Consider the following 20,248-nt stretch of genomic DNA (forward strand, 5'->3'; position numbering starts at 1 on the left):
ATCTCAAATAGTGTGAATGTCATAATCTATCGTCATTGGATTCATTATTCTGAAAATTCCATTAGGAGCCGCGAATTCGTTGTGCCTCGAATTTGTGGTCGGTGGCATATTTTCATGCAAAAGTCCTGGAAAATTAATTTATTAACGCGCAAAGCATAATGTAATAAAAAAATAGAAGAATTCTAGATCTCATTTTCCAAATCTCCATATACGAGGAATTTTGCCAACCGGCACACGGCGTTTGGCGTTTCAGTATAGTAGAGAAAATTTTTATGAATCTGCGCCATTCGAAAGAATGGTAGAAGGTTGTTAGCCTTTTAGTGAACCGTTAAACTTTAAACTGCTAACTGCTAACTGCTTGCACATCGCAATGGGCACAATTAGCGCCGCGTTCGAAAAGGAGTAAACATTCGATCAAGACCGCAGCAATGGATCTTCCAGGCCTAAGCTCTGCTGGACAGGTAGATGATGTCAACTGTACTGCTAGTCAAGTTTTGTGCTGACTGAAGCTCTATTAGTCTAGCGTTACTACCACCACAGTGGATCTCCGACCTGAGACTGAATGGCGATTCGAGGTAGGACTTGATTCGATCGTCACACTCAAGGTAACTTAGGTCGATTCTGATTTTACTGAGCGGTTACTGATAGATTCCGTATAGGTGCTGCAAGGGATTGCAGAGATCTTTGGCACGGAGCTTGCAGTTGGTCGAACGTACTCATTTACGGCCACGAAATTGAGCATGTTCACCTGGCGAGGCTGCCGATTCGAATGGTCAGGGGACCCCATGGCGGAATATATATCTGAAGAATCAGTCATGAGTAGCTATGCAAATCTACACTTTGCTTTGGAGAAGCTACGAATGCAGGCCGCAGAGAAGGATGCACATTACAGGAAAGAAGTAATGAAAGAGGTTGACATCGGCCAATTCGGATCTGCCGAAGAAGGAGAAGGACCACGGGTTTTGATTATAGGTTCTCGGAATTCAGGGAAAACTACACTTGCTAAAATATTAACAGCGTACGCCGTGAAGATGGGTCGGAGTCCAATGGTCGTCAGTTTGGACCCAAAGGAGGGAATGCTAAGCCTTCCAGGTACTATTTCTGCGGCTTCATTTTCGACAATGATGGACGTTGAGGAAGAAGAATCGTGGGGATCAAGTGCTACGACAGGGCCAATGCATGTTCCTCCTAAGAATCCAACAGCGTACTATTTTGGATCGGATTCACCAACCGATAATATTCGGTTCTACAAATCTCTGGTTTCGCGGTTGTCAATTGCGATTTCGTCACGATTGGCAATGGATCATAGGGCACGAGTTTCAGGCTGTATTATTGATGCTGCAGGTATAATAGACCAGAAAGTGGGCTATGATCTAATTGATTCCATTGTCGCTGATCTATCTGGTCTGCACGCATTTCCGTTTCGAATGCCGATATGAGTGAAATGGCTAATGAAAGAGTAGTCGACGTCATTGTGACTATTGGAAATGAACGATTATATAACGACCTTTTGAAGCGATATCAGCCGAGGAAACAAATTACAGTTGTGAAAGTCCAACGATCTGGGGGAGTCGTTGAGCACGATGCGACATATCTGAGATCTATACAACGACGCATGATAAAGCAGTACTTCTACGGACCCCCGAAAACCGCGTTGTCTGCCTTTACAATTACCGCAGATATTTCTGCTCTTACTGTATATAAACGTAGCGAACGTAAGTTCCAGAAGCTCTGACCTCAACTTGTAACTAACTCATATACAGAGTCACATCTGGTAAGCTCATCAGCTTTGCCAATAGGGTCCGACGAGACAACGGCATTGCTTTCACTAGTTACTAAGGTCGAGGTATCACCCGCTTTACAGAACGCGATTTTGGCGGTGCTATATGCGAGTGCAAAGGACTCTGAGGATGACATCGCGGAAGCGAGCGTAATGGGCTTCGTGAATATGTAAGTCGCGACTGACTGCTATGACGTTTCTGTCTCTAACGTGTATAGATCGGATATTGATGAAACCAAGAAGAAAGTGAAGGTTTTAATGCCGATTCAAGCCCGCTTGCCATCGCAGGTGCTTTTCATGGGATCGTACCATTATCTAGAATAACGATCAGAAACGGAAATTTTGCCGTTTCTTTGGAAACTGTAACTTTATAGATGTGCTTGTATTGTACAATAAGACAGCGGTAAGACTCAAAGGACCTACAATGTAATATATATGCAGGAAACATCAAAATTTCGTACAGTAACCGTGCAAACCCATATGACATCATCAATGCAACTGCGATATAAATCAAATAAAGTGTTCACAACTCCCATCGTAAATGAACATATAAATACAATCTTCCGTCGAAAACAAACGTATGCGTAATTAAAACTACATAAAACGAATCCCTGCGCCAAGAATGAGTCACCGTACACACACAGCCTAGGAGTACCACACAACATGCATGTCATGTAAAACACTATAAGAAATATTCAGTCATGGTATTGTGCTGTAATGCTTGCTGTTCTCGATACTCCTCGTTCTCCGGAGCAGCATCAAACACATTAAACGTCCTTTCGCCACTATCACTGACTTCAAGAACAGACGCCATATTACCACAACGATAACAGTAGTTAGGAGCAGACCAAACCGTCGAAAGACGGTCATCGAACAAAACTTGAAACCCTTGATCGCATAGCTGATGAGCTCTTAATATGTGCACCATGTCATTGACGTGGAGAAATTTCTTGACTATCTCGGCTCCGAATGTATATCCAGCACCTCTACGATTATTAGCATATGAATTTTTGAGCAACATGTGATGTTCATACCTTGTTGATATCCCAAAGTCTTCTTTATCAGGATCAGGGTCTGACCAGACAAGATCTGCCATGGGTCCTTCATGAGGAATCTCCTTGAATCTGTCCACTACTTTAATTTGATCTATCGAATGCACATTCGGCGACAACCCTAGGATACATTAGCAACGCTGCCTTCATATGATAACGTGAGCCACCACCATACCTCCATGAATGCAAAATATACGGTCATCAATCACCACTGACAATGTCAAGTAGTCGAACATGTCCGTAAAGTAATTCCAGACGTTAGAATTGCCATATTTGGCCTTACATTCGCTATAAAATCCATAATTTTGGGATATGCCTCGAGATTCGTGGTTTCCCCTTACCAAATACACACGGTTTGGGTATCGCAGTTTTAGGCATGTTAATAGCGATATAGTTTCTATGCTGAAATATCCTCGATCGACATAATCTCCTAATGTGGCGAGAAGGTCAATCACTTCCCATCTCAAATATCCTCTATCTTAACATACCCAAAAACAAATAATTAGTTTGAGGCGGGAATCCTCCTACTCTGAATAATTCTATAAGATCAAAGAATTGTCTATGCCGTTTCGTTAGAATGATTATCAACTATAGTAGATACTCTGCCAAACGGCACAGTGATTACGTACCCATGAATATCGCCTACAACTGACACCGGCGCTTTTATATGTATGACATTACTCTCATTTATTAATAACTCCTTGGCCTTTGCACAAACAGCCTCGACGACAGATTCGGCTAATAGTTCTCGCCTATAGAGACGCTCAATGCAGCCATCGAGATCAATGGTCCCTCCGTCTATATCTTTGTAAGCTTGATCCACTCTGATTAAACAACTATCAGCAAATTTGCTAAGGCTGCGATAGACATACTCGTCAATCCCGGCATTCCGGGCCCCCTGATGTCAAATTATTGCTGAAATAGTGACGTCTCGCGATAATGCGTTTCGAGTTGATTGGGGATGATTCACGTGTGAGCACACTACCACGTGGATGTGTAAATTTAGCGTCCGGGCAAACCAAGTGACTTAACCGACCAAAGTCAGGGTGTGAACAGAAAGAAATGTTCCGTATCTACCAAACTATAATAAACCTATATCATTAGTACGATCTTCTCAAATCCGGTCGCTTGTTTGGCGAATGATACGGACATTTAGGGCTTGTTAGCTCTACGCCGCTAGCCAGGGCAATGCCTGCGCTAACCTTAACCTTCAATCGAGGCGCGTCCATCATCGTCGTAACAAGCTAAGCCGATCAATAACAGCAGATTGTCGCGTTCCGATCTGGTTTTACCCAGAGCTTCTTCTACAGCTACCTACTGTTGTGAGGATCTGTAGCCAACATGAGCACGTATTATCCTCAACGGTCGCAATCGCCACCGGCGTCGTCGCATCAAGCGCCGTATCCAACACTCTGGCCGCCTGCCACATCAACTTCGATCTACTCGCCGCCTGTGAATCCAATGGCTGCGATTCCTTTATCTGCTAAGTATGGACGGTCATCTTTTGACGACCGAGGAGGATACAATGCAGAGAGGGGGGCATATGCACCGGAGAGGTACATAGAGAGACAATCATACAATGATCGCAGGGGAAGTCATGATGACCGTCGGTCAACATTATACTACGATCGGAATGATCATTACGTTCCACAGCCTTATAATCCTTCAGCACCTTCATCGTCCTCATCCACATCGTCATCCTCCCGACCACCATACCAATACAGCGGTGCGCCGCCTGAACCCTATTCACGGACCCGGGAGAGTTTTGCCGGATACAAACCCAGTGAACTATGGTCAGCTGGTGTTTCCCATCCCGCATCAACCTCTTTCTCGCGAGGATATTACTCGTCTGCGTACCCGAGAAGGGACGACCGAAGTGACAGAAGCTATGTACCGCCTGCTCCAAGCTCATATGCTCCATTATCGTCAGATCTGCCGGCGTCTAGTCAACGCTACGGGAATTCACGAAGTGATCCATAGTACGTTGGTAAACTTCTGCTTCCATTACTCAATACATATTAATATGTTTCCAGCTGGTCTAGGAGCCGGCAGCGGTCGGTATCTCCCGATCGAAGATCACATTATGTACCTTCATCAGACTACCATACTACAACTCCTTCATATCGGCCAGGCGAACCTCAGCGAAATATTACGGCTGGCACGCGACAATCTCAACCGATCTCATCTGGCCTTTCATCTAAGGAAGCCTACAATCCACTAAGTGACTCGCCAATGGCATATGCGCCACTTACTTATCCCGTTCCAGGTCCTGCTCGTGAGATCAGAGCGGAAGATTTTGTGAATGATAACCCGCTGCCCATATATCGTATGTCTTATTACTTTGTTAGATGACTAGTTTTAATGAACCTTAGCATTTCGACCACCGCAAGAAATTGATCCTCCACTTGGTGCGACATTCTTAGACACTGTGGCTATGAAGTCCGGGACACCTCGAAGGCATATTGAAAATGAAAAGAAGATCCGCGATCCGGCTCTCGTTATTGTCGATCGACAATGTCAAATGCGTCGTGTGCACCCTCGGATAAAACGTAATCCAGATGATCCTCTCGACGACGTACCGCTACCCCCACAGAATGGTGCTACTACTGGCGCTACACCCGGCGGTGGCCGGCGGAAAGAGCGCATTAGATCCGATTTGATACAGCCTAGAGCGCAGGACGATCCGCTTTCTATTGAAAGGATATTGAAACGCATGAGAGACGGGGAATTGGAAGCAGATGACCAAAGGCAAAATGGGAGCGTGAAGAAATTGCACGTCGATGTTGCGGCAGTTGGTGCTGAGAAGTCAGGTTTGAGCAGATCAGGATCCCAGATGGAGGGAAGCGATGCAGGGACGTCGTCGACTTCGCAAGGCTTGCTTCAGATTGTCGAAGACACATTAGCTCAGATTCGTAGCGGTCAGATGAAGACGGAGTAGTAGACATCATTAGTCAACTATTGCAAGTTCGGTAGTGCGTATATGATATCATAACGGAAATGTACAGTACCCCTTTGGCTATGTGTTACAATATGGTTTGTTTTGTTTGCGGATTGCTTTGCCCTATCCTTTCTCTTCGCTTTACCATTATGTACTATTCTGCTGCTTGTAGATTTTATTATGACCTTTGCAGATTAAGAAGTATGCAACTCATGGTTTTGATTCACCAGTTTTTATTATATCAATTCCGGCTATGTGTGGCCTTGGTTTTTTTTATGACACGGTTATAGTTAAGTTTTGGATATTATTCAAAAACCAAAACTTCAATTCTACATGCAATATGATTATACTGTCTATAATATAATGACGTCATGCCGTATCTTCTTTGCGCCAGTATCAAAAATATCAGCCTGCTCTTCCGCTACAGACTTCCGATTCTGCTACGCTTGACTTATCGTCTCCTTCTGCGCTTCGTATCAGCATCATTGCTGATTGTTTTGATCTCGCCGCATTATCAGTCAGTCCTATGGGCACTTTGAGTTCCTTCGGGAACGAAACGACTAATAACAAGGATCGACTGAACAAACAATCCCAATACGAGCTATACCCACCACGAACCAATACCCACAACTGTACTTCTAATCAGATTCTGGCGACTATCCTTCATAGGTTGCAGAAAATGTGCGCACACTTAAGCGACACTTGCAGCCATAAACTCTTAGTGTGGTAGGCTTCCTGATACCCTGACATAATTTCCTGTTCTGTACTAGTGGACCAAGAAGATTACCGCCAAATTGCGCACATGCATCTTCCGACAGCCGCTCCAGAATCCAGTTACCGTAGACAAGACAGACAAGTACACCCCCGCATCAATGACATGTAAACTAAACCGGTTCCAGATTTGACATAAACGGGAACATCCAACATGGAGATGGAAACGGCTGTACAGCCGCAGGAGCAGACCTTGCAAATGCAACAGCAGCCACTCTCGCCCTACCGACAGCCGCAGCAGAGGGCGTCCGAAAGTTCCCCAACAACCACTGCGCCATTTGCATATACCTCGAAGTTCCGCATAATTGAATGCTCAGCAGGAAGGAATTGGACCGATGCAGACATTCTGACACTAATTGAATCTTACAAAGAATGCAAACGTCACGAGATCGAGGCTAGAGAAGCGACTACGGCCTCAGTGTATGCTGCCAATACAAGAACTAGGTCAGCTGATGGACCGAATCCAGTCGCCAGTAGTGCCGTGTTGATGACTGCTGCCTTGGAGAAGCCTGAGACTGCGGATGCATTTTTCGAGAAAGTACATTCCGTGTTTGTCAAGGGTGCTATGAATCCCCAGAGGACAGCAAAGTCATTACACGAAAAGTTTGGGTTTTTGACTGTCACCTATCGGTAGGCTTACTAGCGTGTTTTGGTTTACCATCACTAACTGGTACTACAGAAGAATCAAAGATTTTCAGACAGGGAAGTTGTTTGGTGCCCCCGCCGGTGTGAGCTGGTGGGATATCCCAGTCAAAGAGCAACGACGATATCTCAGCAAATCCATGACCCCAATATCTGACATAGTGTACGAAGCTCTGGAGCCACTAATAGAGCGCTCAGATTTTCAAAAGCGAGTTTACTCGGTACTGCAGTCACGAATACAGCCAGTTCCAACGACAACAACTACTTTCACGATGTCGGATGCGCCTCTTATGAATACCTTCAGAGTTTCAGTCGCGCCGGCGCTGACACAGCGATCTCCCGTTCATTCGCAACCAGAGTCACCCACCACGATAACCCGCATTCAATCGAATCCAGTTGTCGCTACGCCTATATCCGACTCGGCGTCCATAACCTCCAGCGCAACTGCACAAGCCACCTCGCAATCCGCGATTATCAGTAGCATCGCTTCCCGACAAGACATGGAGAAACAGCAAGACGTATATGTGCAGCTGCAGTATCGTCATCGTCAGTCGGGATCCGGCACCTCTCCTCATACGCAGACAAATCCCAATTCCTCGTCTGCTGCAATGCAGCGGGCCGACAGCACGCACATGCATTCACCAGCAAATTTCACAACACAACAGCATCGACAACATCAATCGTTCCAAATCCCATTGCAACTACAAACTGGTAATAATGTGCAGGGCAACTACTATCCACAGATGCCAAATCTGTTTGATCCTGCATCCGCGCCGTCACCACGTAATCCTCCCCCGAACCAACAGCGACCACAGAACCGTGGTGCGAGTGTCGCATCTACGATTCAACGGCAGGCAACACGCAACGCTGATGTTATTTCTGGGGATCTGGATCCAGCGGCAGCTGTAGCCATGAAACGCCGTCGAATTGATCAGGGCGCCTCGACAGTGGCGGTGGACGACGAATGCGACTATGAAGAGTATGCAGGGGAGGAAGACGATGCCGGAATCGCCGGAACGCAACCTAGCACAACTGATTATCCTCCGCCTTTGGAGCCGCCTCCAGGAGCCTCCACGAGTCAACGAGAGCCACAGCAGTCACAACGAATGCGACCATCTGCAGAAGGAATTCTACATGAATTTGTGACGTTGTATAAGCGTTCACTGGAGGAGCAGCGGCAGAGGGATGAGCAACTTTTGGCAACCCTTCAAGGGATTTCTCAAATGACTAGTGCTATTTGCAAGGCGGTGGAACAGGGTCATGTTCATTCGAACTCGAATGAGAGTTGAGCTTGTCACTTGTGTGGACAGGTTCATTTGGCACGACAATTGTAGCAAGGATAAGAAGTCTGTACAGTAGTGTAAGATAATGCAAGATGTGACGATTAGGTTAATCTATTTACACCAATGAATAACTGCCGCGACATTTTGTCCATCGCCAAAAACTTCGAAGCCGATTAATGCCTTTGTAGCCCAAATTTAACAAACAACGTCAGTAACGTTGACGACAGACTTCTTTCCCAAATTACCAAGAAGGCGCTCCTTGCTGCTCAAGACCTTCTGAGCAATATCCAGCAATGCGTAGTCCGTGTGTTTCCGTCCGACGATGGTGACTCCAAAAGGCATGCCGTCTTGTCTGAATCCAGCGGGGATGGCCAGTGCGGCCATATCCGCAAAATTTACAAAGTTAGTGTACGTCCCCTGTTTTGCGTTGAGCTTGATAGGATCGGCCTGGACGTCCTTGATTTTTGGCGACAACGGGGCAGTGGGAACTAAAAAGCCCTCAAAGTCCGCGAATTTGGTCTCGATTTCACGAACAAGGTCCCTGCGGAGGTGTTCCCAATCGAATTGGTCCGCGGCAGAGAATTTGTTAGCTAGCTGGATGATGGTACGAACAGTGGGATCCATCGCGTCCGGGTCGGACTCGATGAGCTTGCGGACGACGGTGTACCGCTCAGCGACCCAGGGTCCCTCGTATAAGCAGGCACCGAGTTTGTACATGGGTGAAAAGTCTGAGGGGATAAGTTCGACGCCGGCGGCTCTGAATTCCTCGAGTGTCTTTTCCCATAGTGGAGCATTCTCTGTGTCGCCGAACCACTGTGGTACGTCGGGAATCGCAAGCTTTGGCTTGGGGCCGAAAGATGGGAGCATGACATCCGGAAGCGGACGGGAATAGGAGTCAGCTGCATCATATTTGGCGGCGAGATCAAACACGGTCTTAGCATCGGGAAGATTTTGTGCAAAAACAGAGACGCAGTCCAGTTCACGACAGGCGGGAACGACGCCGGTGGCACTGAATGCTCCACGAGAAGGCTTGAGACCGATCAAATTGTTGTGCATAGCTGGTACACGGCCTGAACCAGCAGTGTCGGTTCCGAGAGAGAAAGGCGCGAGACCACGGGCGACAACATTCGAAGAACCAGAAGACGAACCACCGGAACAGTACTCTGAATTGAATGCGGACGAAACCGCACCATATGGTGAACGAGTACCAACGAGACCAGTCGCAAACTGGTCGAGATTGGTCTTGCATATTGGGATGGCACCTGCAGCCTTGAGCATCTGAATTATGACGGCGTCTTCGGTAGGATTGTACTTGAACGCAGGGCAGGCAACAGTGGTCGGGAAACCGGCGACATTGATATTGTCCTTCGGAGCGAACGGAACACCATACAGTGGCAGTTCCTGAGACATTAGCGCAAGTAAAACAAGTCCCATTACAAATATATACAAACCTTAGCCTTAGGAATCGCCTGCAGCTGCTCCCACTGGGTCTTTAACAAGTCTTCTGAGGCGATAGTAATGAACGCAACATCATCCTTGCTGAAAGTCGCGACCTGAGCGATAATACGAGCAAGGCCCTCCTCGGACGAACTAGCGCGCTGGGCCTCGAGCCACTGCGGAATAGTCCAACCAATAGTTTCAACCATTTTGCCAATATTATATATGCAGTCAATTGCTACGTCAAATGAGCAGAGGAAGATTTGCGTCGGATATATATTTAGGAAGAAATGTCTACGGGACCGTCGCCGGTTGTCTGCCTCGGCGCTGTCTGCTAGACACTAGGGCCACCAGCACCGGTCACCCAGCCCATACAGCTGTTACTCATAGTGATACCGTGCAAGGTGAATGCGAACTTCGCCCTTATAATACTGTTGTCCTCCACTGATAAGTCCATGTGGAGCATTAAGTAAAATACCGTCATTTCATTGGACGCTTAAGTTTGCCAGCGCGTTTATATCTATACGCAACAGTCATTTAGGACATATATTGTTCAGCTCAACCCCGGGAACCCGAAGTAATGGGTTTGGTGGCGTGAACACACGGCCTTTACCATTCGTATTAAACCACGAGAACGTTCGTAACTGCTAAAGCAGATATTGGGAAGAAGATGGAATACCAGATTGGTAACAAATACTTCAATATATTTCATGATAAATTCACTGCCTGAGCACAACACCATTGATGCAATTCGCAATTGGCTTTCATCATGCAAACGTCCGGACCTTTCCCAATCCATTCCTAGTCAATTGTCCTCCCACAAACTACTCTGAGACTGGAGAGTGCAGTTGATGTTGGATTGTTATTAATTGAAGCTTCTGCTGTTCTGCAGAGGCTGAGAACTGTGTATGTTTTTCGGGAATATCTATCCCTCATGAGGATGTTAAGGAATGTAGACTATCGGTGTACGCATGTAAAGGTGGCTCCCCCCCATCCTCGATAGTAATGATATAATTAATATCAAAAACACACTTACGCAGAAGCTGGCTTTCTATCGGTTTCAGAACTTCTCTAGTGCCCAACTTAATTTGCAATCACATAAAAACAAAATAGTACAAATTAAATTTAGACTATTAGAGGCGCAGATCTAATCGTTTAGCAGTCGCCACATCTAATACTTCAAAATTCTTCGATCAATGAAGCTAACGTATGGTATCGGGAGTTTGGACTCAGTGTTGATAAAGTATTGATAACTGATCCGGGCTAGGGTTACAATCTTCCAAACCCAGAACGTTAAAAGGTCTTTTCAGAAATGGTACGGCCGTGTGGTCTAGTAGTATGATACTCGCTTTGGGTGCTTCTTCTGAAGATTGCGAGTGGTCCTGGGTTCAATTCCCAGCTCGGCCCCGTCTTGTTTTTCGAATTTCTTTTTTAAAATTACTAAAGTATATAGAGGAACATATTGCAAGATATGTAGTGGAAATCTAGGGGTGGATACGATTTGCGATTAATCGTTATTCGTATTCGTAAAGTCAAATACGATTACTATACGAGTCCATGTGAAACTTTACGATGAACATTACGAGCGTTGAGGTTGGTTACTCACAAAAAATTGTATAGTCATGCACGTGACTTCATTATCTGCCCTTAAATGCACACGTAGAGGACAAACAAATAAAATTGAACAAAAAAAAACCACAAATTTGCAATTCAGTTGCAGTTGAATAGTGGTCTGCAAGTAAAGTAAGCTTCCATTGAATGCCGTCTTAACCCTAGCAGTCCTCTTCCGCCACTAAATAATCTCTCAACGGTTACTTCAGCGGCTGGAATTGCAAGATAGTCTCTGGCGCTCCTGCCATTCTCGGATATTCATCTTTGTAGGGCCCTCCACACCTTGGCAGCCATCCCTGTTCAATAGCGTCGACAGCTACTGTCTCCTCGCCAAAGTAGTTGTCAATATCGGATCGCTAAGCTTTTCGGGGCCCAACTTTGAGAGCATGCGGGACTCGAAGCTGGGCTTCTCAGCAATAACAAGTTGTCAATCGAGCGGCAAATGATAACTAACAGATCCAAGAGTTCTTTCGTAGTATATTTAACAGACAGCCGCGTTCCACGCGTTGTCAGGGTAAATTTTTTTAGGCCATACCTAATTAGGAATACGATTACTGTAACGATCTACTATACGATTTTTTTGAGACTATACGATTACTTTACGATTAGGTTCTTAATTTTGCGATTAACTTTACGAATAATAGTAAATCTTGACGGTACCGTAATCGTATCCAACCCTATGGAAATCATAATGTGAACATGTCGCGTGTAAATTATAGCGCAGACTAAAATGCAAACGCATATTACAGTCTGTCGGCTTAAAATCTCTGCCGTGAACACTTGTGAAGGTGATGCCTTCGTCTGGCTAGGTGAGACTGAAGACACCGCCAATATTTATTGTACTTCTTTGGAAATTGGATGCATTGAACTAAATTCAGCTCTGATAGCTCTCATAGGTGGTCATTCTATACTAGTACTAAAATGGATTCTGCACAAATATCTTCCCAAAACAATTGTCTAACTAATCAAACCAAACTCTAATAATATAAACAATCAACTACGGCAGGGAAAGCACAGCGGTCTTTGCAAGCTTGTTGACCTCCTCCGGCATTTTGCCAGTGACATCCAAAAACACCGAGTCAATCTCCGACAATGTGGGCAATTCCAGAATTCTAACTTGGCTGGCGACCATAGATTCCTACACCCATCGTTAGTTGCATTTGCCCACAGAACTGTTGTGGTTAAGTAACGCATTACCTTCATGTAGTGACCCTCACGGCCACGGACACGCTTCAGCAATACCTCCTCATCTATCGACATGAACAAAAATCGGACGCCAACAGACAGACCATATCGTTCTCTCAACTCTCTAGCCGACAGTCGAATCGCGTCTCTGTATTTCTTTTTCAGAGCCGAGCAGGTCACGACGCCATAACGGGGCTCTTCAGGCTTACCCCGAGCCTTGATGGCATGAATTGTCTCTGGCACGATTTTTCGCAACCAAGGCTCTCGGTCCTCATCTGTGAGGGCGATGCCGACGGACATCTTGTGGATATTCTCAGGTGAGTGAAGGCTGTCACCCTCGACATATGGCGCATCCAATTCATTGGAGAGGAACTCCGCGACAGTGGTCTTGCCGCAACCTGCCGGGCCGGCAATAACCCAGACCATGTAAGTGTGTGACATTGCAAAAATTAGACAAAGTACTGAAGGCAGGCGACCTATAGATATATATGACCATTAGCACGTCTGGCCACAAGGTCAACAATGATCAGACTAAGGCGGCGACACTCGAATGTCGAATTTGAGTGCGAATAGACACGATAGTCGACACTAACCTTGAGAACCCAAGTCTTGAGCCTCAGCACGAATAGGAACTGCAAGACGTGAGTATTGGTGACACCACGGAGGAGCAACGACGAGCTAAGAGGAAAAGTGGAAGAAGGTCGGCCGACCAGTCTCATCAGCTTCGAGGCCAGAACATGCGCTCCTTTAGTTTGATGTAACCCATAGTATATTTGTCCCAACGGAAATTGTCGAACTTAAGATGTTCAGATCCCCCCACCCCCCACCTCCAGCCTATAAACTTTAAATATCGCTATGGCCCCAGAACCCCGTGGGGGACCATGCTTCAATAAGGATGACCTGCTGTAAGAAGGTTCAACGAGTTTACATTTTAAACTAGTTGCGCGTGTGCACGACTATAATATGGCAAGAAGATCACATGTTCTCGACTCAAGTTGATAGATGTCGTCACTAAAATGTAAGCGTTCTATGAACTAGCCCAAACGGTCCGCAATAGTGTCCCCGGCAATAGTCCCCGACAGTCGGCATAACAGTCCGCTAAACCCTGACCTGTAGTAGAAAACAAGTCTGGCAACGACTCCGAGCAATCATAGCACGAAAGAAGCTAGCTCTTGAGGACAATCTGACACTGAATTCTGGGGCCGAACTTATATTTGTTGTCTATGATAGCGTACTTATTCCAGCGACATCTGAATTATCGGCAATTGATGGATCATGTCTGCCACTACATGCATGTCTAATTGCAAGTTTTTACAATAGAAACAACTCATCGCAATAGTACATAAGAACTTTCGCAGTTAGCTTGGATTCCATCGCGAAAGACATACGCTAACTCTGACGTCACAACAAGATTTCATAATCCCTTCAACGAGTCTGACACCTTGACTGCCAGTTCATCGGCTTCCAACCTCGTTGCAGCTTCAGCGTACACTCTTACCGCGTCCTCTGTACCGCTGGCACGAACAAAACTGCGGCCAGACTTATATTTCTTGACGAGTGCATCAATACGGGCCTGCAACCCTTTCGGCTCAACCAATCTCCGCTCCGCGTCTTCAGTCTTAAACGCCGTCCGATCGTTGACGACGACCCGAACAAGCCGGTTAGGAAGATCCGTATACGCAAGGTTCCATTCATTGGGACCCCATGCTTTGTGACTCAAGATCGCAATAACAAGGAGTAGATCCGACAGAGCATCGCCGACTGTCTGATTGATCAAAGCTGCGAGGGAGAGCAGCGTTGTGACTGCATCTTGTTGACCTGGGTTTTGAGCTTCAAAAGATTCAAGCGCCTTCATAGCACTGTTGGAGAACAGAACCGTACCATGGCCATTGGCTTCAAAATAAACCCCAACATCGAACAACTGGGCCGCGTGGTGCAGATGCTTGACACCGGTCGGGGTGACAGTAATAGGAACTTTCAAAATGTCCGTTAAATATTTTGATGAGCTTCCGTTCGCATACGCAGTCTGCACCACCCCGACTTGCATGTCTACTCCTGAAACCGCTATTAAATCACGAATAAACATAGCAGCCAAAGATGCTATCTTGTCACCGTCAAGAAGATGGAACTTATTCGCTTCATCTACGTAATAAAACACAATTCGATCAGCGTCGCCATCCAAGGATGCGTATAGCTCGAATGGAGCAGGCTCGAGACCCACAGGAAGCTTCTGCTGAGTTTTTACAAAGTCAGCGCCGCACTGAAAGTTGAGTCTCTCTACCGCGTCGATTTCGTCTTTCACAACATTAATATCAAGATAGTCCGAGCCGATACACCTTGCCAATTCCTTGAGTTTTGGGCCTCCCACACCATTTGCTGCGTCAACCGTGACAACCGGTGGCTTTGCTTTCCCTTTTGTCACGATTTTAAAGGCTGTAGCCAGCTTGTCAAAGTAACCCTGCTCACTTGGATCTCCATAAGGAGCAGGGGTCTTTCTAGTATTGATGCATTTCACAATATAATGAAGTTGCGGAGTGGTAAGAATTCTGTAATCCGCGAAGTCGGCCCCGGCTGCCTGCAATCCGTCCTTCAAAGCAGCAACCAGAGCTGGCCCAGAAGCACGTGTATCGCGCGCAAAGATGACATTTGAAGGACAGTCTAAATTGATCTTTAAAGCTTCAGCAACTGCTAAGTACTCTTTCGTTAATTCATCGTCGGTCTCCGCGTTGGCGAACTTAGTGGCGTATGTTTCCCACGAAGCCTACTTCATCAGCCCGGTTCCTGTCGGACTCCACTTCAATGTGCCAACATCGCAAATGCGTCATACCTCGAGCATTTCACCTTGGGGGTCAATCAACTTGACACCATTGTCATCAGGCGGATTATGCGACGCGGTGATCATGACGCCGATGGTTTCCCCATCCAGCTTGCGCGAACGCAACGCAGCCAGAAGTCCTACTCTAAAGACGACCGAGTCTAGAAGCGATCCGAGCAATCTAAATCCAGCTGTGCCATATGCATACTTGTGGCCCTCAGGTCGCGGGTGTAAGGCCGAGAATTTGGCGATCTGACTTAGCTGTTGCCGCGTAATAGAATCAACCATGTTTTGGTATCGATCTAATAACTGATCTGCGTTGGGACGTTCAATCAATCAAGTAATAACTCAGGTGGGAAATCTCCACTGGAATTGAAATATATACCGAACTAATAAGTCTGAGGGTGGATTTCCATAAACTAATTTTGGTTCACCCAGGTGTAAGAGATCATACATACACCGCCACTATTAGAGTGGCTGTTCCTGCACCATCGGAAACCCTTGAGGTGGCTGTGTAGTTGTTACCTTGGCCGTTCACCCCGGTCATTCGCAAATCAGCATAATTGTATCGTGACGTTACCACTGTGTCGTATCATTAGGTATACGCGACGCGAAATGAGCATAATGTACGATGAGCTATTATAGCAAGAATGCGGTGACCTTTGGACGGCGTTCTACGCTCTCTGGACAAGCGCGAGTGTTGCCAAAGTTCTTGTCTTCGATTCGTTCGCTTAGTTGCCTATCCAATTACAGGAGAGGGAATGGAGTTCAATGCTTTATTGTTTGTGCCCGGAGCGGTATTGAAATTGGAAATATCTGCAAAATTGAGCCTCAAATGCGAAATTTTTCTTCTACTATCTCATTAGTCTATGACGAAACGGGGAAATCACTAACGACCGCGGCCGATGCTACCGCAACGAAAAGAATGCGACAGTTTGATGCTACAGCAAGGCGTATCTTATTAGATGATACTGTGCGTGGAAGTCAAGATGGGACCACAGTCACAGCAGATGTTAATCAGGGCTTGTTAAGCAGGGCAGACCGAAAACCGACGAATGCATCTAAGCCTGTTGAAGATCAATTGGGTTCGCCAAGTGATTCTCAAGTCATATATGATAGAACTAAAACAGTCGCGCCACGACAGAGAACAACGAAGCGCAGGAGTAATCTCAGCAGCAACCCACTGACAGATGAAGAATCTATCACAATAGCTACTGGGGAAAGCGACACTGATCTGTCGAAGGTTCTTCTCAGTACTTCTACCACGAGGGAGCACGACAAGATTATAGAGCAACTGCATAATGACATTCAAGAGGGTAGTGAGCGTCAGTCCAAGGCAGTAGAGAACCGGTCACCGCGACGGCCAAGTAGATACGACAACGACGACTTTCAATTAGACCGTTCTATTCTCCTCACGAGACCAGAGAAATGGCTTTCTACTCGGCGAAGTCAGACGAAGCCATCAAATTTCCCCGACCTTCCAGATTTTTCTAGACGAATGCAAAACAATCCATACGGTATATCTTAGTGTAGTTCGCTACATTGCATAGTGCTGACAGATCATTTGCAGTGGCTATACTTGCAAGCAAATCACGTCTCTGCGCAAACTGGCGTGTGAAGCTCCCATCAAACCTGTTGCAAGAACTCACAGTATTTAAGCTCTTCAAGGATGCTAGCGGGGCATTATCTGCTGCTTATGAATCTGTGGTCAGCGACAGAAAAGATGGTGACATAGATTATGTGTATCTTCCGTTGGAACCAGAATCTAAGAAAGATATAGTAGGTGGAGCAACCTATCATATTCTGAAGCGAGAGCACGTTCGTCAGTCGAACTGGAAGCACCTAAACTATATACGGAGCATAGCTGGTGTGCCATCCGAGAAAACGGGCAGGGCCCCAGACATGGCTTCATTAATTGAACGGAGGCTACGACGTCGACTCGAGATTTCTGCGAAAAATTTACGGTTAAGTGGAGTACGTGGATTTTACATTGACGAAAACAAGGCCAATAAAGAGGGGATTGTGATTGCGGAATTATCTTGGTCATCTCTTACCGATGCCAAAGGGAATTTAAAAGACTCCGAATTCTTCTACAATGAAAATCACAATATTCCAGTGATCCGTTACTTCGTTAATCAACTATGCGGTTTCGAAACGTCTTCGGTTGTTCGTGAGTGCTTGACTGATATTGTTCGAAAAACTGACGGGATAGGCGATATTTCTTCATGGCCGAGATCCATTTTTGTGGTTGAAAACGCGACTACTAGATATTTCTTGATGCATTTATGGAGGCTAAGGCTGTACATAGGGGATAGGGTTGATTAATATGTATATATGTGTCATTTTTGAATTCCAATAATATAATTGTGTGACCTGAGTACTGATCATTCGCCTCAAAGCCATTGGCCTCAGAGATGCCCCGGTAGATATAAATACCAACGCAACCTTTAGATAATTAGCATACGTTTAGGACATTTCGTAGTTCCTAACACGGCTGCTATATTTATATTTATAAACTTGTGAGTTTACAAACCCCCTCTGAATGTCAATGGTATAGGTACCGAAGACGACTAACGAATCACCATAGTTATGGGCAAATGCACTCTCTTGCCAGAACTTTGTTAGTTTTAATTAGACAATACAAGCACAGACTATAATAATGTGACTTTTGTTAGACCAGAAGAATCAATAGACTCGGACATTCGTGCATCGTATAGATTCAGTCATATAGTTAGTTTGCCCCGCCATTTTTTAAGTATACAACCTAGTAGGATAGTGATGGCCATGGCACAGGCCTGGCACTCGTATGAAATACGAATCGATAACGCAACAGTTAGGCAGAAGTATAGCAGCTTACCGGTCGACTAATCACGTTCCAGACTACGGCGAATTGTCACCAATCCAAATATGTATCATTTTGTCATTAATATATACATCTAAACCAATCGTTCCTCGTGTCTAATATAAAATATTCAACGTTCTTTGAACTCTATGTAGCAAGCATTTGCCTTAGGCCTCGTACTGTACCGATCGATCATGTACATCTTATTCCGTTAATGTCAGTCTAAGTTGATATGAGATTAGAATCAGATACTTACGCTGTCATCTGTGGTCTCGGCTCCGAGCATTACCGTATATTTCGAGAAAATAAAGGCCGTAATGAATTTTAAGTCTGCCGTGGCGAGGCTAGATGTCCTTAGTATTGGATAATTATAAACATGCGAATTGATAACTGACTTCATTCCAACACACATCCGAATACCGGCACCAAATGCCATAAACGATTTGTTCATCTTGTGCAGTGTTTCAGAATCAGACTTAATCCATCGCTCAGGATCAAACGTCTCCGGGTGAGGGAAAACTGATGGATCGCGGTGAAGCGTCCAGGGCTGCATCGAGATCACTACTCCACCAGGAATAAAATACCGCAATTCATTCGACCCGTACTCGGATGACGACGGACTGTACCACATGCCGCCGGGAGGAACAGCGCGAGGCTCGCTTGCTGGGATGGGGGCGTACAATCGTAGCGTCTCTTGAAGTACTGCTGCAAGGTACGGTAATCTATCAAGGTCTTTGAATGCCGGCAGTACGGAACTTGGGCTCTGTCCATCTGATGGCCCACTAGCGGCTCTAATCTCGGCTTTCAGTCTCTCCTGGATTTCTGGATGCTTAGCAAGGTGCCAACACAAGTAGGTCAACGCAACAGCAGTGGTCTCATGTCCAGCAACAACATGATCTGCGATCTCACTTGCGGCTTCCATCTCAGAAAATCCGCCGTCAATCAGCTTTTTCGCGGCGGAGTCCGGTGGAAATCCCGATCTCAGCATGTTATCCAAATTCCACTGATCTGTAAACCTAAGGGATTCCACAAATGACTTTGGAAGAATGTACTTCGCCAAAGAAGGGAGATACGGTCCTATAAACCAAAATCGCGTCTGCACTTTATATTTTCCGAGAATCAAGTCACGTTCCAAAGAATTCCTAATAAAATCCGTACCATGATCTGCCCCAAATTGAAATGCCGTAACAACATCCATTGCAATAGATCTAAAGAGCTGCAAAATATCAATCGCTTTGTTTTCCTTATGCGATTGTTCGAAATGGTACGCTGCGCGGTCAAGCCTTTCACGAATAGATTCTTCCACGCCAGGTACAGACACTGCAGTCTTGGAATAAAGTTGGTGTATGACACGTCGTTTTGGAGCATGTACTTTCTTCTCAATTGCAGAGAACGCATTAGTCACACCATAATTATCGAACAAAAAGTAGAACTTCGATTTGTCAAAGTTGTTAATATAAATATGCTTAATACTGCCAGGATCAGATACTGAAACTTCATGCGGACTCAATCGCACAAGTGGCCCGTATTTCTGGTGCAATTCATGAATATATCGATTACGTCTTTCAAAGTATGTATTGATCAGGATCCATATATCCGTGAATGCAGTAATTGCCGGTCCAGGGACGTTGGATAACGGCGAGCCGGTGAACAAACTGAAACCGACAAGGCACGCCAATCCCAATACAACGATGGCTGCAGCTAACATTGCACCTCTCTAATATGAAACTAATTGCAGAACAAAATCAGCGCGTGCCCGTTCAATTTTCTACCCACAGGAATCACCAAATTTCAATGCACAATCAGCATACTTAACGGAGTTTACCATGCAAGATTCGACCGTTTCGAGCGGCGCTGATGTGGCGGCTTTCGTGGCGCGATCTGGCGAAGGC

The 20,248-nt window shown here is 45.8% G+C and overlaps 9 protein-coding genes and 1 non-coding gene across 10 annotated transcripts; 5 read left to right on the forward strand and 5 right to left on the reverse strand.

Moving 5' to 3' along the window:
• Positions 1 to 310: 310 nt before the first annotated feature.
• Positions 311 to 2,283, forward strand: V1513DRAFT_83391 (Pre-mRNA cleavage complex II protein Clp1-domain-containing protein). The gene is made up of 6 exons (XM_066900621.1): positions 311 to 461; positions 519 to 605; positions 660 to 1,404; positions 1,464 to 1,715; positions 1,764 to 1,950; positions 1,999 to 2,283. Exons 1-6 carry the CDS (start codon positions 429 to 431, stop codon positions 2,102 to 2,104), a joined length of 1,410 nt encoding a protein of 469 aa, XP_066753304.1. The 5' UTR covers positions 311 to 428; the 3' UTR covers positions 2,105 to 2,283.
• V1513DRAFT_445961 (Metallo-dependent phosphatase-like protein) lies at positions 2,148 to 3,989 on the reverse strand. The gene is made up of 6 exons (XM_066898196.1): positions 3,705 to 3,989; positions 3,462 to 3,630; positions 3,321 to 3,391; positions 3,008 to 3,262; positions 2,815 to 2,953; positions 2,148 to 2,766 (listed from the first exon to the last, which is right to left on the reverse strand). The coding sequence occupies exons 1-6, from the start codon at positions 3,718 to 3,720 to the stop codon at positions 2,463 to 2,465; spliced, it is 954 nt and encodes a 317-aa protein (XP_066753305.1). The 5' UTR covers positions 3,721 to 3,989; the 3' UTR covers positions 2,148 to 2,462.
• V1513DRAFT_464747 (uncharacterized protein) lies at positions 3,973 to 6,147 on the forward strand. Its single transcript, XM_066900010.1, has 3 exons — positions 3,973 to 4,811; positions 4,866 to 5,158; positions 5,205 to 6,147. Exons 1-3 carry the CDS (start codon positions 4,174 to 4,176, stop codon positions 5,768 to 5,770), a joined length of 1,497 nt encoding a protein of 498 aa, XP_066753306.1. The 5' UTR covers positions 3,973 to 4,173; the 3' UTR covers positions 5,771 to 6,147.
• A 455-nt stretch (positions 6,148 to 6,602) lies between these two features.
• V1513DRAFT_485218 (uncharacterized protein) lies at positions 6,603 to 8,597 on the forward strand. The gene is made up of 2 exons (XM_066900465.1): positions 6,603 to 7,171; positions 7,221 to 8,597. Exons 1-2 carry the CDS (start codon positions 6,696 to 6,698, stop codon positions 8,470 to 8,472), a joined length of 1,728 nt encoding a protein of 575 aa, XP_066753307.1. The 5' UTR covers positions 6,603 to 6,695; the 3' UTR covers positions 8,473 to 8,597.
• V1513DRAFT_445970 (amidase signature domain-containing protein) lies at positions 8,489 to 10,206 on the reverse strand. Its single transcript, XM_066898197.1, has 2 exons — positions 9,918 to 10,206; positions 8,489 to 9,867 (listed from the first exon to the last, which is right to left on the reverse strand). The coding sequence occupies exons 1-2, from the start codon at positions 10,110 to 10,112 to the stop codon at positions 8,662 to 8,664; spliced, it is 1,401 nt and encodes a 466-aa protein (XP_066753308.1). The 5' UTR covers positions 10,113 to 10,206; the 3' UTR covers positions 8,489 to 8,661.
• A 1,016-nt stretch (positions 10,207 to 11,222) lies between these two features.
• Positions 11,223 to 11,310, forward strand: V1513DRAFT_t61. Its single transcript has one exon. It is a non-coding gene; the product is annotated as a tRNA-Pro (tRNA).
• A 1,061-nt stretch (positions 11,311 to 12,371) lies between these two features.
• On the reverse strand, positions 12,372 to 13,457 carry V1513DRAFT_485220 (P-loop containing nucleoside triphosphate hydrolase protein). Its single transcript, XM_066900466.1, has 3 exons — positions 13,293 to 13,457; positions 12,712 to 13,175; positions 12,372 to 12,652 (listed from the first exon to the last, which is right to left on the reverse strand). The coding sequence occupies exons 2-3, from the start codon at positions 13,138 to 13,140 to the stop codon at positions 12,512 to 12,514; spliced, it is 570 nt and encodes a 189-aa protein (XP_066753309.1). The 5' UTR covers positions 13,141 to 13,175; positions 13,293 to 13,457; the 3' UTR covers positions 12,372 to 12,511.
• A 193-nt stretch (positions 13,458 to 13,650) lies between these two features.
• Positions 13,651 to 15,988, reverse strand: V1513DRAFT_445977 (uncharacterized protein). Its single transcript, XM_066898198.1, has 2 exons — positions 15,527 to 15,988; positions 13,651 to 15,460 (listed from the first exon to the last, which is right to left on the reverse strand). The coding sequence occupies exons 1-2, from the start codon at positions 15,800 to 15,802 to the stop codon at positions 14,114 to 14,116; spliced, it is 1,623 nt and encodes a 540-aa protein (XP_066753310.1). The 5' UTR covers positions 15,803 to 15,988; the 3' UTR covers positions 13,651 to 14,113.
• A 59-nt stretch (positions 15,989 to 16,047) lies between these two features.
• V1513DRAFT_445979 (uncharacterized protein) lies at positions 16,048 to 17,889 on the forward strand. Its single transcript, XM_066898199.1, has 2 exons — positions 16,048 to 17,031; positions 17,085 to 17,889. The coding sequence occupies exons 1-2, from the start codon at positions 16,146 to 16,148 to the stop codon at positions 17,837 to 17,839; spliced, it is 1,641 nt and encodes a 546-aa protein (XP_066753311.1). The 5' UTR covers positions 16,048 to 16,145; the 3' UTR covers positions 17,840 to 17,889.
• Positions 17,890 to 18,144: 255 nt separating this feature from the next.
• On the reverse strand, positions 18,145 to 20,203 carry V1513DRAFT_445983 (cytochrome P450). Its single transcript, XM_066898200.1, has 3 exons — positions 18,752 to 20,203; positions 18,613 to 18,700; positions 18,145 to 18,558 (listed from the first exon to the last, which is right to left on the reverse strand). Exons 1-3 carry the CDS (start codon positions 20,062 to 20,064, stop codon positions 18,487 to 18,489), a joined length of 1,473 nt encoding a protein of 490 aa, XP_066753312.1. The 5' UTR covers positions 20,065 to 20,203; the 3' UTR covers positions 18,145 to 18,486.
• Between the last annotated feature and the right edge of the window lie 45 nt (positions 20,204 to 20,248).

This window comes from Lipomyces chichibuensis, assembly GCF_038497645.1.
Source record: "Lipomyces chichibuensis strain CBS 12929 unplaced genomic scaffold V1513scaffold_18, whole genome shotgun sequence".
NCBI classification, from domain to species: domain Eukaryota; kingdom Fungi; phylum Ascomycota; class Lipomycetes; order Lipomycetales; family Lipomycetaceae; genus Lipomyces; species Lipomyces chichibuensis.